At 49.8% G+C, this 15,976-nt stretch overlaps 1 protein-coding gene across 2 annotated transcripts; it reads left to right on the top strand.

The window, feature by feature from the left end:
• Window positions 1–3,370: 3,370 nt before the first annotated feature.
• Window positions 3,371–15,623, top strand: Cdk2ap1 (cyclin dependent kinase 2 associated protein 1). 2 transcript variants are annotated; one of them, XM_045133159.1, is made up of 4 exons: window positions 3,371–3,471; window positions 7,878–7,975; window positions 9,879–10,005; window positions 14,870–15,623. In XM_045133159.1, the coding sequence occupies exons 1-4, from the start codon at window positions 3,417–3,419 to the stop codon at window positions 14,935–14,937; spliced, it is 348 nt and encodes a 115-aa protein (XP_044989094.1). In that variant the 5' UTR covers window positions 3,371–3,416; the 3' UTR covers window positions 14,938–15,623. The 2 variants fall into 2 exon arrangements, with proteins under 2 accessions (XP_044989094.1, XP_044989095.1); XM_045133160.1 differs by having other exon boundaries at window positions 3,375–3,471; window positions 7,881–7,975.
• Window positions 15,624–15,976: the final 353 nt, after the last annotated feature.

Below are 15,976 nucleotides of genomic sequence, written 5' to 3'. Positions count from 1 at the left end.
AGGCAAGCACTTAATCGCTAAGCCATCTCTCCAGCCCATTTTTATTTTATACTGAGAGAGAGTGAGAAAGTGGCAGAGAGTATGGGCACACCAGGACCTTTAGCCACTGTAAATGAACTCCAGATGCATGTGCCACCTTATGCATCTGGCTTAGTGGTGAAATGCACCTGGGTCGCAGGGAAGCATTTTAACCACTAAACTATCTCTCCAGCCCCGTCTCAGTGTGGCGATCCTATCTCTGCCTCTTGAGTGCTGGGATTAAAGGTATGCACTATTATGCCGGCCTTAAATTCTTTTTTCATTATTTTGGTTTTTCTTTTTAATTTTTCTTTTTTGAGATCAGAGTCTTACTAGCCCAGGCTGACCTGCAATTCACTATGTAGTCTCAGGTTGGCCTCAAACTCACAGTGATCCACCTACCTCTTCCTCCCAAGTGCTGGGATTAAAGGTGTGTACCACCAAACTTGCCTCTAAATACTTTTTTGTTGTTGTTTTGGTTTGGTTTGGTTCTTGAGGTAGAGTCTCACTCTAGCCCAGACTGACCTGGAATTCAGTATGTAGTCTCAGGATGGCCTTGAACTCACTGCAATCCTCCTACTTCTGTCTCCCAAGACCACCATGCCTGGCCTGAAGTTTATTTTCAGTGGCTAGAGGCCCTGGCGAGCCTATTCTCTCTCCTTCCCTTCCTCTCTGCATCTTTCTCTCTCTCTCCAAAAAATAAATAAAACTAAGATGTGCCCAACTGCAGAATGCACACTTCTAGGGCAAAGATAAACTAGGACATAAAGCATTTTAGTTATGAATTTCTATGTAGTCATTGTATATTGAAATTATACTAATCTGAACCCAGCATGTAAATCGATGACTAGAATTAATTTCATGCTGCTTTTTGCTTTCAAAACTTTGACTACTAAAAAATGTGGCTTGCGCTGGGCATGGAGGCTCATGCCTTTAATCCCAGCACTAGGGAGGCAGAGGTAGGAGGAAGAGTTTGAGCCCACCCTGAGACTACCTAGTGAATTCCAGGTCAGCCTAAACTACTGTGAAACCCTACCTCAAAAAACAAAACAAACAAACAAATAAAAGTGGCTTGCCTTACATTTTCCCAGCTAAGAGCAGCATTGGTTTTTCTTTTTCTTTTTTTCCTTTTCCATCTAGGGTCTCCCTCTAGCTGACCTTGAATTCACTATTGTAGTCTCAGAGTGGCCTGGAACTCAGAGCGATCCATTTATATCTGCTGGGATTAAAAGCGTGCATCATCACTCCCGGCTTTTTTGTTGTTGCTGTTGATTTGTGTTTTTTTGAGGTAGGGTCTCACTCTAGCTCAGGCTGAACTGGAATTCACTCTTAGTCTCAGGGTGGCTTCGAACTCTCGGCGACACTCCTACCTCTGCCTCCCCAAGTGCTGGGATTAAAGACGCGAGCCACCACACCCGGCTTTTTTTTTTTTAAATTAATTTATTTATTTGAGAGCGACAGACACAGAGAGAAAGACAGATAGAGGGAGAGAGAGAATGGGCGCGCCAGGGCTTCCAGCCTCTGCAAACGAGCTCCAGACGCATGCGCCCCCTTGTGCATCTGGCTAACGTGGGACCTGGGGAACCGAGCCTTGAACCGGGGTCCTTAGGCTTCACAGGCAAGCGCTTAACCGCTAAGCCATCTCTCCAGCCCCCCCCCCCCCGGCTTTTAGTTTTTGTTTGTTTGTTTGAGTATTGGTTTCTTTGTAACATAAGAGTGTTTGGCAGAGTGAACCTAAGGCTGATGGCAGGAGTGTTAGTAAAGATGTGTAAGGCGTGTCTCTTCCCTTGTACTTTCATCCTAAAGGAAAGAGCCCTTTTTTTCTTGGGAGGAGAGGTTGAAGCCTCTGTCACCAGATTCACAGATGATGTTTAAATGTGACTAAAAAGCACAAACAAACCTCGGAGTGTATTGTATGCCATTAATCTCAGCACTGGGGAGGCAGAGGTAGGAAGATCGCCATGAGTTCGAGGCCACCCTGAGACTACATAGTGAATTCCAGGTCAGCCTGAGCTAGAGAGGGACCCTACCTTTAAAAACCAAAAGAACAAGGCCTGGAAAGATGGCTTAGCGGTTAAGCGCTTGCCTGTGAAACCTAAGGACCTCGGTTCGAGGCTCGGTTCCCCAGGTCCCACGTTAGCCAGATGCACAAGGGGGCGCACGCGTCTGGAGTTCGTTTGTAGAGGCTGGAAGCCCTGGCGCGCCCATTCTCTCTTTCATTCTCTCTTTCTCCCTCTATCTGTCTTTCTCTCTGTGTCTGTCGCTCTCAAATAAATAAATAAGTAAATAAATAAATAAATTAAAAAAACCAAAAGAACAAAATAAATTAAAATAAAAATAAAAACAAAACCTGCAAACTAAGGCGATTAAAAACATCCTAATAGGGTGGGCGTTTTATATAATTTGATGAGCATTACTATTCAGGCAGAACTCCACAATACAGTACCTTAGGAAGTTAATTCATCTAACCCTATGGACGTTTGATGACGTTTCATTCAGATCCCAAGGATGAACAGGGTGGGGTAGGGGAGTCTAAAATCAAGGGAGTAGAAACTTTGCCAAGTTCGATCTTGTATCCGTGGCATCTAGAACCGTGCGTGGCACATAGTAGGCGCTCCCCTTAAATAGTCAAGAATCAGTGTGTCATATTCTGTGGATACTAGGGCGAATTTTCTGGGGAGAGGCAGGCCTTTCTGTCCGGTTTTTGTCAAGAGCCTTAGGCCCCTAAAGGGTTAAAATCCACTTAATACAGCCAGAGACATGAAATTTATTCGAAATCAATGTCAAGAAAGGGTTATTCTAATTCTGGGGCCGAGCCAGACCTGGGCATCTGGGATGATCTACGTGCTTCAAAAAAAAAATAAATAAATAAAAATAAAAAGCCCAGTCGCCACCATTTTCTCCAGGTAAATTTCCATCGTTGCCCCCAGTCCAGAGGGGGAAAGTACTTTAATTCTGCCTCGCCACGTAAGGAGGCGGTCGCCGCGGGCCGAGGAGCGCGGCGCGGGCGCCCTGGGACCCCAGCCCCCCAAACTTTGGCAAGTTGCGGGCGCCGAGCGAGGCGCGGGGCGCGGCCGCGGGCGGAGCCGCCCCCTGACGCCGGCCGCCCCCTCCCGGCCCGGGCCGGCCCCGCTGGCTTGGCTCAAAGTTTGCGGCCGCCCCTGCGCCGCGCGCCCGCCCGCCCGATGTATGGGTGATATACTGCGGCGGTGTCAGGGTGAGGGACGGCCATATTTGCCGGTGCGGCCCGAGCCGTCAACAACAAAAAGTGCGCGGGCGCTCGGCCGGCGCTCGGACGGGCGCGGGGACGCGGGGCCCGCCGCGCCGCCGCCCGTCCTCGCCGCCGCCGCCCTCGCGGCCTGGCCCGTCTGCGCCCGGCGCGCCCGCCGCTCGGGGGGATGTCTTACAAGCCGAACTTGACCGCGCACATGCCCGCCGCCGCCCTCAACGCCGGTGAGTGAGCGCGCCCCGCGAGCCGCACCTCAAGTGCCGCCAAGTTGGGGTCTCGCGCGTCCGGCTCCGGCTCGGGGCTCCCGGGTGGCTCGTGGTGGCTGAGGGCGGCGGGCACCCGGTTCCCGGTCGGGCAGCGCGGACGCCGCTGTCCCCGCCGCCGCCGCCATGATTCCCGCACCGCGCCAAAGTTCCCGGGGCGCCCGGCGGGCCGCGGGGCTGAGGCCGGCCCGGGGCCGGGAAGCCGCGGGGTCCCCCACGCCGGCGGCCGCGGATCGCGGGGAGCCCGGGCGCGGGCGCGCGGGCGGGGGAGGCTTTCTCTCAGCTCCTTTTTCCTCAGGCTTTTGGGCGGCTCGGCGAGGGCCCCTGCCGGCGGGAGGCGGCAGCGGCCGGGCCGCACGGGGAGCGGGACGCGGGGCGCCGGGGTTGCGGGGACAGGCCGGCTGCAGGGGCGCGTGCGAGGGGCCGGGCCGCGCGTGGGCAGGGCACGGCAGGGCAGGGCAGGGCGGGGCGGGGCGGACAGGGCCGGGCCGGGCTCTCGGTGGCAGCTGGTCCTGCGGGAGCGCGGGCCGGGGCGGGAGCTGGGGTTGCGAGCGGCTGGTGGGCGGGGGCCGCGGCCTGGGCGCGGGAGCGGCGTTCCGTGTCCCCCGGACACGCGGGAGCCCCTCCGGCGGGCGCCCGGGGAGAAAAGTTGGAGAAGCGCTGCGACTACGAGGGTCCTGTGGCGGCGCGCGGGGCAGCACCGTCCCGAGTCCCCTTCCCGGAGCCCTCCACGTGGGCGCGAGCCCTGAGGGCCGCCCCTCCAGAGGCCCGGGGCTCCCTTCCCTCTTCCAGGCCCGGGCCGGGCGCTCGCGGAAACTCCTGCAAAGTTCTCGGGCAGCTCTCGCTGCTGCCCAGGGGCTCGCTCCTGGCCCCGAGGGAAGGGGTGTGAATTGTAGCATTCGGAGGTGACCCACATTGTGCCCTTCTCAGGTTCCCCTCTTCTTTAAACATTTGGCTGTGAGCTGACCTACCCTCAAAATGGGGTGCAAGGTGGGGGACCGAGGGGCAAAAGCCTTGAGGAGGGGTGGGGTCGGGCTCTGCTTCTGGTGGGCAAAAAAATAAAAAGCATGCTGGTGCCTCTCGTCAAAATGTGGGCCTTCTCTCCCAGCGTTAACTTCAGAACGCCAAAAATCCCAGGAGGGACCTCGGAAATCATGGCGTGTGTTTTTAACTTATTTGGACACCCTGTTGGGGGCCTTGAAAGGGTTAAGGATTCAGGGTCCAGGTGAGGGAGAGTTGAAATGTTCATTATGGGCACTGGGTTCCCAAGAGCACTCAGACATTATTTTTCTCCTCAAATGGTCTTACCCCCTTGAGGTCCGCAAACCTTACAAAGACAGGCTTTGTTGCCAGGTAAGATTTTTCTGTCCCAGCTTTCTCCAGTGTCCAGGGCGGAGGGCCAGTGGGTTGTCCACTAAGCTTGAAGGAGTTCAGAGACCTCAAGCTTGCTGTGAGATAGTTGTCCCTCTGGATCTCAGACTGGGATCTTTGGAGTGTGGGGTCACAGTGACAGGCAGCTACTGGGACCCTGAAGCCATATTTTGGGCTGCCTAGCACCTGTCTCCAGCTTTTCTTTCTTTCTCTTATGTGGAATGCCAGGAGATGTGCCAGGGTCCTCAGGTTTCCGGCGTTTTGATGGGGGACCACCTGATTTCCCCCATGGACTTCGCTGCTGAAAGCCGGCTCTCCCCTGCCATCTGCATCCAAGATGGACTCTCACAGCCGCTCCTGCGCCTTCCTTGTCATCATCCCTCACGCCCTCCAGCCCTGCCTCTTGCTCACGGGTTGCCAAGCTGCGGCCTGGCCGGTGGTGGCAGTGGCGGAGTTAGACAAAGCCCCCGCCTCCCCCGCTCGTGGGCCCCCCCAGGCGCCCCAAGTGGCGGGAAGGCCGCCAGCTCCCCAGGCCCAGGCCGCTCTTTGTCTGGCGTGGGGGCGGGGAGCTGCGCCTGGCCCCAGGAGCTTCCTGGCCTCTGCCAGGCCTTCCCGGCTCCCTGCACACTGAGCTCATTGTCTGAGATGTTCCACAAGGGCTGTGCTGATGACGTTGAGCAGCCTCTCTGTGTCATTCCCCAGCCCTGTCTGTGTGTGGCGGGAACAAGAGGGCATTAGTGGCTCTGAAGACCCCTTAGGTCAACTATCCCAGGGCAGACATCCTCCCCAGTACTGAATATGGAACTGGCCTTGGCATAGAAAGAATCAGGCTCATCTGCCACTTCTCCAGGGTGATGGGAATCAGGTTCTGAGCTATTGCCTGAGCAACTACACTTAAATGGGGCTTTCATTTCTCCTTCCCTCAGCACTCCATCCTAAACCTAGTGCCATCAGATTGTACATCTAGACTTATTTGGGGATCATGACCTCAAGAAGTTGCAAAACCTGAGGCCCAGAAAGGGAAGGGCCTTGTCAAAGACTATACAGCCACGAGTAACACAACCGGGACAAGCTTGTAGTCTTGGTGATGAATGTGGAGGTGTAAAGTAGTAAAAGCAAGGCGGCTTCAAGGAGGTAGTTGGTCATGACACACCATCCTCACATTTAGCTTCTAGCCTGTCTGAACCCAGAGAGGATGATTACCTGCAGTGGTTAGGATCTGGGACTGCAAAGCCTTCTGCACCCAGACCCCACCAAGGCCATCTCTGAAAATGGGGTTTTAATGATGGCTGCCCCACTCAACCTTGGTGGCATGTCTCTGTTGTAGAGGTGTGTCATCTTTAGAGACTCTGGAAAGGCACAGTGCTTTGCCCAGTTCAGGACCCACACTTGTCACCTAAGCCTGGGCCCAGCCCCCAGGCCTAGGAGGACCTCCTCCAGTGCTGTCAGTAGCTTGCTCCCTGGTGTCTTCCTTGCTGTTTGGCCCTCTTTGTAGCCGGGCACTGGGATGCAGGGCCTCTTCTAGCAGTCTGAGCTCCTGAACTTCCTTCTTCCGGCCCCTCCCTTCACCCACACCAAGGGAGCAGCTGGCCATTTGGCCAGCCTGGCACCAGCTGCCCATCCCTGGGGCCAAGTTTATAGAACCCACTGTATGTGAGAGAGTGGAGGGAGGGAGGGTAAGAAAGCAAGCGCGCGCAAGAGAGAGAGAGAGAGAGAGAGGGAGGGAGGGAGAGAGAGAAAGAAAGAAAGAGAGAGAGAGAGAGAGAGGGAAGGGAGATTGGCTCTGGGGGCAGCTGCTGAGGAGGACTAAGTAAATTCTCCATGGTTACTGCTGTTTGTAATTTGCTGGATGTCCCTTACTCACTAATGACCACTTGTATGCAGTTATGATCTACATGCTCCAGCCACAGGCTTTCCATCCCACATCTAGGGCTGTGTTCTGGCTGCACTTGGCCCTACCTAACTCCTGCATCCAGACAGTATTCCCAAGTGTTTGTTCCATAATTGGGTCCTTAAACTTTCTCTTGGGGTGAAGACCTCTTTTTTTTTTTTTCCTTTTTCTTCAGGAGTTCAGTACCTCTTTAGGGTGGGGATGAGAGGTCCAAAGTGGTTGAGGGGCTTTCCTTAAGAACACAGGCTGTGTTTTCCAGAGCCTTGTTTTGTGTTTCATGCACCTGTCACCAGCCAGGTTGGGCTCAGTGCATCCGAGGTGTTGATCTACTCTTCCTCCCTATTGTCTAGCAGAGTTAGGTGCACAGCAGCACAAAGGTGTGTGTAAGAAATTCTAGTCCAAGCCGGGCGTGGTGGTGCACGCCTTTAATCCCAGCACTTGGGAGGCAGAGGTAGGAGGATCGCTGTGAGTTCGAGGCCACCCTGAGACTCCATAGTGAATTCCAGGTCAGCCTGGACTAGAGTGAAACCCTACCTCGAAAAACCAAAAAAAAAAAAAGAAATCCTAGTCCAGGATGGACCAGCCTTGGTAACTGGTGGCCAGTTGCAGGATATGCCTTCAATTCTCAGCCTCTGAGATGGGGCTGGCATGGATTAAGCTAGGGACTGTTATATATTAGGTATTGGTCATTCTTATGTGGAGGCCTGTGTGGGTGGGACAGGGTCTGTAAGTGACTAGATTGCTTTTTTTTTTTTTTTTTTTTTTGGTTTTCCAAAGTAGCGTCTTACTCTAGTTTAGGCTGACCTGGAATTCACTGTGTACTCTCAGGGTAGCCTCAAACTCTTGGCGATCCTCCTACCTCTGCCTCCTGAGTGCTAGGATTAAAGGTGTGTGTTACCACACTGGCTGGAATGGTTGCTCTTTAACTATGCCCCTATCTAGTCATCTTGGCCATTGTCTGAACCATTGGAGGTCAAGAGCTGGGTTCTTCATCTTGTGAAGACAAAAGACTACAGGTGGTGGCTTGGGGACTTTTACAGAACTAGATGTCTATTGGTGTAGTTAGCCAAAGGGAGACCTCTGACCTCTCTTTCCTTCCCTTCAGCAGGAAGTGTTCACTCGCCTTCCACTAGCATGGCGACATCCTCTCAGTACCGTCAGCTGTTGAGTGACTATGGGCCACCATCGTTAGGCTATACCCAGGTACTGTTCTGTGGTGATGGCTTTTGGAAGAGCCCTGGGAGTAACCAATGCATACCAATTTTGGTGTAAGGGAGTCAGGGGATAAGGATGGGTTGGAAGGCAGCTGTGCTCACCACTATACCACCAACACATGGACAGATTGGGATCAGAGCAGTCAACTGCATGTCCTTAGCACACAACCTGGGCTTGGCTTACATTCACCACTTGAGGCATCAGAGTGGAAGAGCGACCAGGGAAATCTTTTCACTGGGACACACTGAAGTGAGAGGAAAGTAAGGACATGAGAAAGGGCCATGGACTGAGCTGTACCTCCTACTGAGGTCACCATGCATGTGTCTGGTGGTTCTGTTTGTTCCTATATTTCCTGGGCAGTTAGGGCCTAGCTGGACTCTGGAGCCTTTAAACTGAGACAGAAAAGCAGGGCCAGTGCGTCAGGAGCTGTTAGTTATAAATGTGATTCTGAAATGAGCTACTTGGTTTATACTTCGTTCTATCCTTTATGAGACCATGACCCTCATCAGTCCAGTGGGGTGACCTCAATATCAGGCTCAGCTGAGATTTCAGTCAGAACCTTTAGGGGACATGGAAGGTTTCTGGGAACTCTGTTTGCCAGCAGGAAGATTCTCTCCTTGGTCCAAATACCAGACAGAGTTCTGAGGTCACCATGGATGCTGTTGTTGGCTGAGGTGGCTGTGCACAGCCTCCAGCCATGCCCCGCCAGATGGTTTTGTTCCAGGATGAGAAGCAGGCACGAGCCCGGGAGCGGGACAGGCTGAAGAAGCGTAGGCAGCGGGACGATGGGCTGAGGAGCAGCCTGGAGTGGCAGCACAATGCTCTGGCCATGCAACGTTGGCACTGGGAGAAATATGAGGCCAGGAGGCAGCTGTGCCAGGAGGACAAACTGCAGAGCCAGCTCTGCAGACTAGGCAGTGAGGCCTGGGAGTGGAGATACCAGGAGCAGGAGGCCGGGGCCCTGCAGAGGGACGTGGGCACCTTGATGCAGCTGCCTCAGGAAGAAGAGAGGCTGGAGCAGGGACCCTCACTGATCTTCCTTGGGGGCTGGAGGCAGTGGTCTTGTCTGTGGGGTGGGTCCCACCTGTGGAGAGGATGGGGTGGATTTGACACATTTTGAGCCCCATGCTGGGTCTCTAGAAGTTTTTGAGATCCGGCTGAGCCTAGTAGTGGCCTCTATCTCCCACTCACTGTGGACACATGGCTTCCAGGAGGCACTGTCTCTGCCTCAGGAGCCTAGGAACCCCCCCACCCAGAGATGATAAGACAGTTCATCTTTTTGTTTTTGTTTTTTGAGGTACGGTTTCACTTTAGCTCAGGGTGACCTGGAATTCACTATGTAGTCTTCGGGTGGCCTTGAATTTACAACAATCCTCCTACCTCTGCCTTCTGAGTGCTGGGATTAAAGGTGTGCATCACCACACCTGGATTTTTCTTTTTTTTAAAAGAAAATATTTTTATTTATTTGAGAGAGAGAGAGAGAGGGAAGGAGGGTGAGGGAGGGAGAGAGAATGGGCATGCCAGGGCCTCCAGCCACTGCAAACAAACTCCAAGCTCATGCACTACCGTGCATCTGGCTTACATGGGTACTAGGGAATTGAACCTGGGTCCTTTGGCTTTGCATACAAGTGCTTTAACCACTAAGCCATCTCTCCAACCCCTTGTCTTTCCTTTGAAGATGGTAAAGGGGCTTTCTGGAGACATGGGTGTTCTCTGATTGAATGAGAATCAGCTTCTCTACTTTGGAGTCATCTTCAGAATGGGACATGCTGCCCAGTTGAGGCAATAACCTTGGGAGCCCAAGGCTGGGCTGCTTTTCCTCGTGGGCTCCACTTGAGTGGTTTGGGTTATACTAAGGTTCAGTTTTAGAACTCCTGTGCTCTGGTCCTAGGGAACCGGGAACAGCCAGGTGCCTCAGAGCAAATATGCCGAGCTGCTAGCCATCATTGAAGAACTGGGAAAGGAGATCAGACCCACATATGCAGGGAGCAAGAGTGCCATGGAGCGGCTCAAACGAGGTGAGTTGCTGGCTTGGATCCCCATAGACTGTCTTCATCACTTTTGTAGGATTTTCTGAAGCCATGTGGTGGTATATGCCTGTAGTCCCCTCTGCCTCCCAAGTGCAGGGATTAAAGGTGTGTGCCACCATGCCTGACATGTAGACCCAACTACTATTGAGACTGTAAGGGTCATTTGAGCCTAGGAGGTAGAGGCTAAGGAATTTATTTCCTAGGAAGCCATTGGAGAGGGTCAGCCCTCCTCATTTCTGACCCAGCCAGAGATGCTCATCCAGCCTCACGGGATCCTTGTAATGTAGACCTTGCAGCTGTTGCCTATTGGCCTCCTCTTTTGGGGTTAGGCTCCTTGGCAGGTGACTGTAGAGGTTGCTGGGTGACCTGGGGTTAAGGGTTCTTTGGTGTCGGTACTGCACACTGCGGTCATTAGAGCAGGGCCAAGAAACGGTATGGATCTGTCTTTCATTAGGGGAAAAATATTACCCCCTACCCAAAGGCAGAGTCTCACTCTAGCTTGGACTGATCTGGAATGCATTCTGTAGTCTCAGCCTGACCTCGAACTCATAGTGATCCTCCTGCCTTTGCCTCCTGAGTGCTGGGATTAAAGGTGTGAGCCACCAACAACTGGCATATTTTAAATATTTATTTGCAATCAAAATGAAAGAGACAAGAGAGAAAGACAGAATGGGCATGCCAGGGTCTCTAGCCACTGCAGACGAACTCCAGAAGCATGTGCCACCTTATGCATCTGGCTTATGTGTGTACTGGAAAATCGAACCTGACTCCTTAGGCTTTCTCCCCCCCCCCCCCCCCCAAGGTAGGGTCTCACTCTAGCTCAGGCTGACCTGGAATTCACTATGTAATCTCAGGGTGGCCTCGAACTTGTGGCGATCCTCTTACTTCTATCTCCTGAGTGCTGGGATTAAAGGTGTGCACCACCATGCCCGGCTAATCCTTAGGCTTTGTAGGCAAGTGCCTTAACTGCTAAGCCATCCCTCCAGCACACATTTTTAAAATTAGATATATAACTGAAAGAGAAAAAAGAGGCAGACATAAAGATAGCAAGGATGGTCACATAAGGGCCTCCTGTCACTGTAAACGAATTCCAGAAACATGTGCCACTTTGTATATCTTGACTTTACATTGAGTACTAGGAAACTGAACTGGACCAGCAGGCTTTGCAAGCAAGTGACTTTAACTTCTGAGCCATCTCTTCAGCCCTTAAACATTGTTTTACACACACACACACACACATATATATATTGTTTTTCGAGGTAGGGTTTTACTCTAGCCCAGGCTGATCTGGAATTGACTGTGTAGTCTCAGGGTGGCCTCAAACTCACTGTGGTCCTACCTCTGCCTCCCAAGTGCTGGGATTAACAGTGTGTGCCACCATTCTCCTTAATAAGCATTTTAAAAATTGGAATATATGAAAACATTATAATTTCATTGTATTCCTTTTCTACTGCCCCCTTTTGTCCCTATCACTCCTAAAGCATCTTTTTTTTTTTTAAATTTTTGTTTTTTGTTTTTTAAGGTGGGGTCTCACTCTAGCTTAGGTTGACCTGGAATTCACTATGTAGTCTCAGGGTGGCCTTGAACTCATGGCGATCCTCCTACCTCTGCCTCTGGGGTGCTGGAATTAAAGGCATGCACCACCATGCCCAGCTAATATTGTTTTTAAAGAGTTTATTTTTATTTATTTGTGAGAGACAGAGACAGTGAGTGAGAATGGGCACGCTAGGGCCTCTAGCTGCTGCAAATGAACTCCAGATGCATGTGCCATTATGTGCATCTGGCTTACGTGGGACCTGGAGAATTGAACCTGGGTCCTTAGGTTTCACAGGCATGTGACTCAACTGCTAAGCCATCTCTCCAGACCTAATTTAAAAAAAAAAAATATTGATGAGAGAATGGGTGCTCCAGGGCCTTTAACCACTGCATATGAAATCCAGACACATGCACAACCATGTGAATCTGGCTTTACTCGGCTCATGGGGAATTGAACCTACCTGAACTGCTAAGACATCTCTCTAGCCCTATTACTATTATTTATATATATATATATATATATATATATATATATATTAATTTTTTTATTTTCAAGGTAGGGTCTCACTCTAACCCAGGCTGACTTAGAATCCACTGTAGTCTCAGGGTGGCCTTGAACTCACGGTGATCCTCCTACCTCTGCCTCCCAAGTGCTGGGATTCTGCCTGGCTATATTTGTTTTTTTGAGGTAGGGTTTTAGTCAGCTCATGCTGACCTGGAATTCATTATATAGTCTTAGGATGGCCTTGAACTCACAGCAATCCACCTACCTCTGCCTCCTAAGTGCTGGGATTAAAGGCATGAGACACTATGCCTTGCTTTTAAACATTTTAAAATTATTTTAAAATTTTTTTTTTTGTTTTGTTTTTTTGAGGTAGGGTCTCACTCTAGCCCAGGCTGACCTGGAATTCACTATGTAGTCTCAGGGTGGCCTCGAACTCACGGCGATCCTCCTACCCCTGCCTCCCAAGTGCTGGGATTAAAGGCGTGCGCCACCACGCCCGGCTAAAATATTTTTAAAATATTTATTTATGAGAGAGAGAGAATGTGCATACCAGGGCCTTTATTTAGCCACTGCAAATGAATTCTAGATGCATGCACCACTGTGTGCATCTGGCTTGCGTGGATTCTGGGGAACTGAACCTGGGTTCCTTAGGCTTTGCAGGCAAGTGCCTTAACCATTAAGCAATCTCTACAGCCGTGTTTTATTTATTTTTTGGCTTTTCGAGGTAGGGTTTCACTTTAGCCCAGGCTGACCAGGAACTCATTCTTTAGTCCCCAGGTTGGCCTCAAACACACAGTGATCCTCCTATCTCTCTCTCCTGAGTGCTAGTATTTATTTATTTATTTATAAATTTTTTTTTGATTTATTTTTTATTTATTTATTTGAGAGCGACAGAGAGAGAGAGGCAGAGAGAGAGAAAGAATGGGTGCGCCAGGGCTAACAGCCACTGCAGACGAACTCCAGACACGTGTGCCCCCTTGTGCATCTGGCTAATGTGGGTCCTGGGGAATCAAGCCTCGAACCAGGGTCCTTAGGCTTCACAGGCAAGCGCTTAACTGCTAAGCCATCTCTCCAGCCCGAGTGCTAGTATTTATAGATGTACACTATGTTTGGCTCCTGAAACATTTATTTTGGCAAAATATGTGTAGAAAATGTAGCATTTTGACCATTAAAAAAAAGTAATCCCAGTGTAGTGGCCCATGCCTTTAATCCCAGCACTTGGGAGGCAGAGGTAGGAGGATTGCCCCCAAGACTACATATTCCGCATCAGTCTGGGCTAGAGTGAAATACCTTTAAACTACCACCTCCCCAAAACAAAATGAGAGAGAAGAGAAAAGGAGAAGGAAAAAGAAAGTGAAAGTATAGGTGCACCAGGGCCTCTTGTCTCTACAAAGAAACTCCAGATGCATATGTTTATGCATCTGGTTTTACATGAGTACTGGGAAACTGAACCTGATCCATTAGGCTTTGCAGGTGTCTTTAACTACTGATTCATCTCCCCAGCCTGCATTTTAACAATCTTAAGTTCATTTCTATTATTATAAAACCATCACATTGTCCATGTCTATAATTTTTTCTTATGTTTTGCAAAACTGAAACACTGTGCCCATTAAACATTTTTTACTGAAGTGGGATGGTGTGTGATGTCATGGTGGGAAACAAGGGACTCAAGGCAAGGTATGAAGTGTAAAGAGAATGGGTAAGCAGCTTGCTACCTCATGACAACTGGAAGGGGAGGGAGTTCTGTTTTAGAAGGTGGCAGTTAAGAGGAGCTGTGGCTGTGGGTTCATTTATCATTAGGAGGGTGTTAAAATAGTGCAGAAGCAAGTTAGAAGGGAAAGAAGGCCATCCTTTGGTTACACATCTGTGGCATAAAGAAGTGTGCTGTTGAGGTCATAACTCCCCCATCTCCACCATAACCAGGCCAGCAGAGGGACAGGCTACATCCCAAAGCAAGGACTCTGCCTGTATTTGTGGGATCAAGTTAGGGCCTTTGTGAAGTGGGTGATTGTGAAGCTAGACTGGGTACAAATGGGGACAGGTCTGGAGATAGGAACTGGCAGAGTAAGTTTGAAGAGAGTTTGGAGAAGGTATCTGTAGCCTGACCTAGATCCCTCCACCCCAAGAGTCAGGTGTCTCACTGGGGTCCCAACATTGCTGCTTCAACTTCCAAGGAAGAATTCTGGGAACTGGATAATTGTTTATATGCATCAAAATTCTTGGGAAGACTATAAACTTAGCTTAAAGTCTCTTTCTAATAGTAGGTTTATGACATTTTTATACATGCAATTTTTTTTTTTTGAGGCAAGCCCAACAGACTGGCTTCTTTTTCTTTGTGTTTTATTTATTTATTTGAGAGAGACGGAAGCAGAGAGAGAAAGGGCATGGCAGGGCCTCCAGCTGCCACAAACGAACTCCAGATGTATGTGCCACCTTATGCATCTGGTTTATGTGCAACCTGGGGAATTGAACCTGAGTACTTTGGCTTTTCAGGCAAATGGCTTAACTGCTAAGCCATCTCTCCTGCCCCTGGCTTTTTTTTTTTTTTTTTTGAGGTAGTAAAACTCTAGTCCAGGCTGACCTGGAATTCACTATGTGGTCTCAGGCTGACTTCAAATTCTTGGTGGTTTTTCCACCTCTGCCTCCAGAGTGCTGGGTTTAGAGCCATGTGCCACCACTCAGCTCTTGCGTGCTGGGATTATAGGTGTGAACTAGTACCTCTAGAGCAGCACTGTAACTCTTGCTGGCCTTGAACTCCTGGACTCTAATGATCTTCCTGAATGACTGACCCTGCCTGTTCCTCTCTTTCAGGCATCATCCATGCCCGAGGGCTGGTTCGGGAGTGCTTGGCTGAGACAGAACGCAATGCCAGATCCTAGTCTCATTAGATCTGAAGGTCCTGTCTTTCTACAAGATGGGAGGTTACAGTTCATCTCTCCTGTTGAGACAAAACTTTGTTTTCAAAATGGTAACCGTTTAGTTTTTTCTACCATGGTTCACTAAGCTCTATACCTACACCCTCAAAGATTGGGAAAAGATTTTGCAGTAAAATTTGCATTTTAAGTCGTTAGGATGACCCAAGTTTTTTAAAATTTTATTATTTTTAGCATTGAATTAAAGATGCATGTGACATTACTTTACAGCAAACTGTCCTAAAGCCAGTGTCTCCCTTTAACCTTCTTTTGAGCACATTCGCATCACCTGAATTGGTCTGCTCCTTTTCATAAGCTTGTCTGACTCTGAGGACTGGTAGTGCACACTGACAGCGCTTCACTCCTAGCTGGCTCACCTGCCACACCGTAGATCCTGCTCAACAGAGCTTTGCTTAAGCATTTGCATGACTGAGTGCTTTGAAGTCCATCTTAAAGATGCACAAGTTATAAATACGAAGAAAGAGCAATCTACCAAACCTAACATGCACCCTGAACATTTTCATACTAAGAGTGTAGATTTCAGTTCTATGTTTATTGTAAGTTGATCAAAACATCTGGAAGAAAAGTGACTAAAATTGTTTGCATCTTTGTATGTATTTATTACTTGATGTAATAAAGCTTATTTTCATTAACAGTTTGTATGAAGATGCTTCTTGAGTTTTGAAGTATTCTTTTTTGGGGGGGCAGGGGAGTGGGTTTAAGGTAGCCCAAGTGACCTATTTCTATACCTGAGGGTAGTCCTCCTACCCCAGCCTCCTGAAAGTTGGTATAGGTGTGAACCACTATGCCTGGCTTTTTAAATTTTTGAATTTTTTTTTAAGAGTCTGGCTACTGTAGTCCAGGTTGGCCTTAAACTTGGAATACTTCTGCTTGGGCCTCCTAGGAGTGTTGAGAATCACAGGTGTGCATTACCAAGTTGCACTAAAGAGCTGTTTTAAAGCAGCTTTTTTTTTTTTTTAATTTTATTTATTTATTTATTTATTTG

The sequence above is a fragment of the Jaculus jaculus genome, chromosome 13, assembly GCF_020740685.1.
Source record: "Jaculus jaculus isolate mJacJac1 chromosome 13, mJacJac1.mat.Y.cur, whole genome shotgun sequence".
Classification (NCBI taxonomy): Eukaryota; Metazoa; Chordata; class Mammalia; order Rodentia; family Dipodidae; genus Jaculus; species Jaculus jaculus.
Note: the sequence above shows the minus strand (reverse complement) of the source record. Positions and strands in the feature narration are given on the sequence as shown.

Excerpts from the sequence above, each read along its gene's own strand:
- Cdk2ap1 (XM_045133159.1), top strand. The coding sequence starts at position 3,417 with ATGTCTTACAAGCCGAACTTGACCGCGCACATGCCCGCCGCCGCCCTC. Across the intron at positions 7,976-9,878 it reads CATCGTTAGGCTATACCCAG|GGAACCGGGAACAGCCAGGT; the intron begins GTACTGTTCTGT and ends CTCTGGTCCTAG. Across the intron at positions 10,006-14,869 it reads CATGGAGCGGCTCAAACGAG|GCATCATCCATGCCCGAGGG; the intron begins GTGAGTTGCTGG and ends CCTCTCTTTCAG.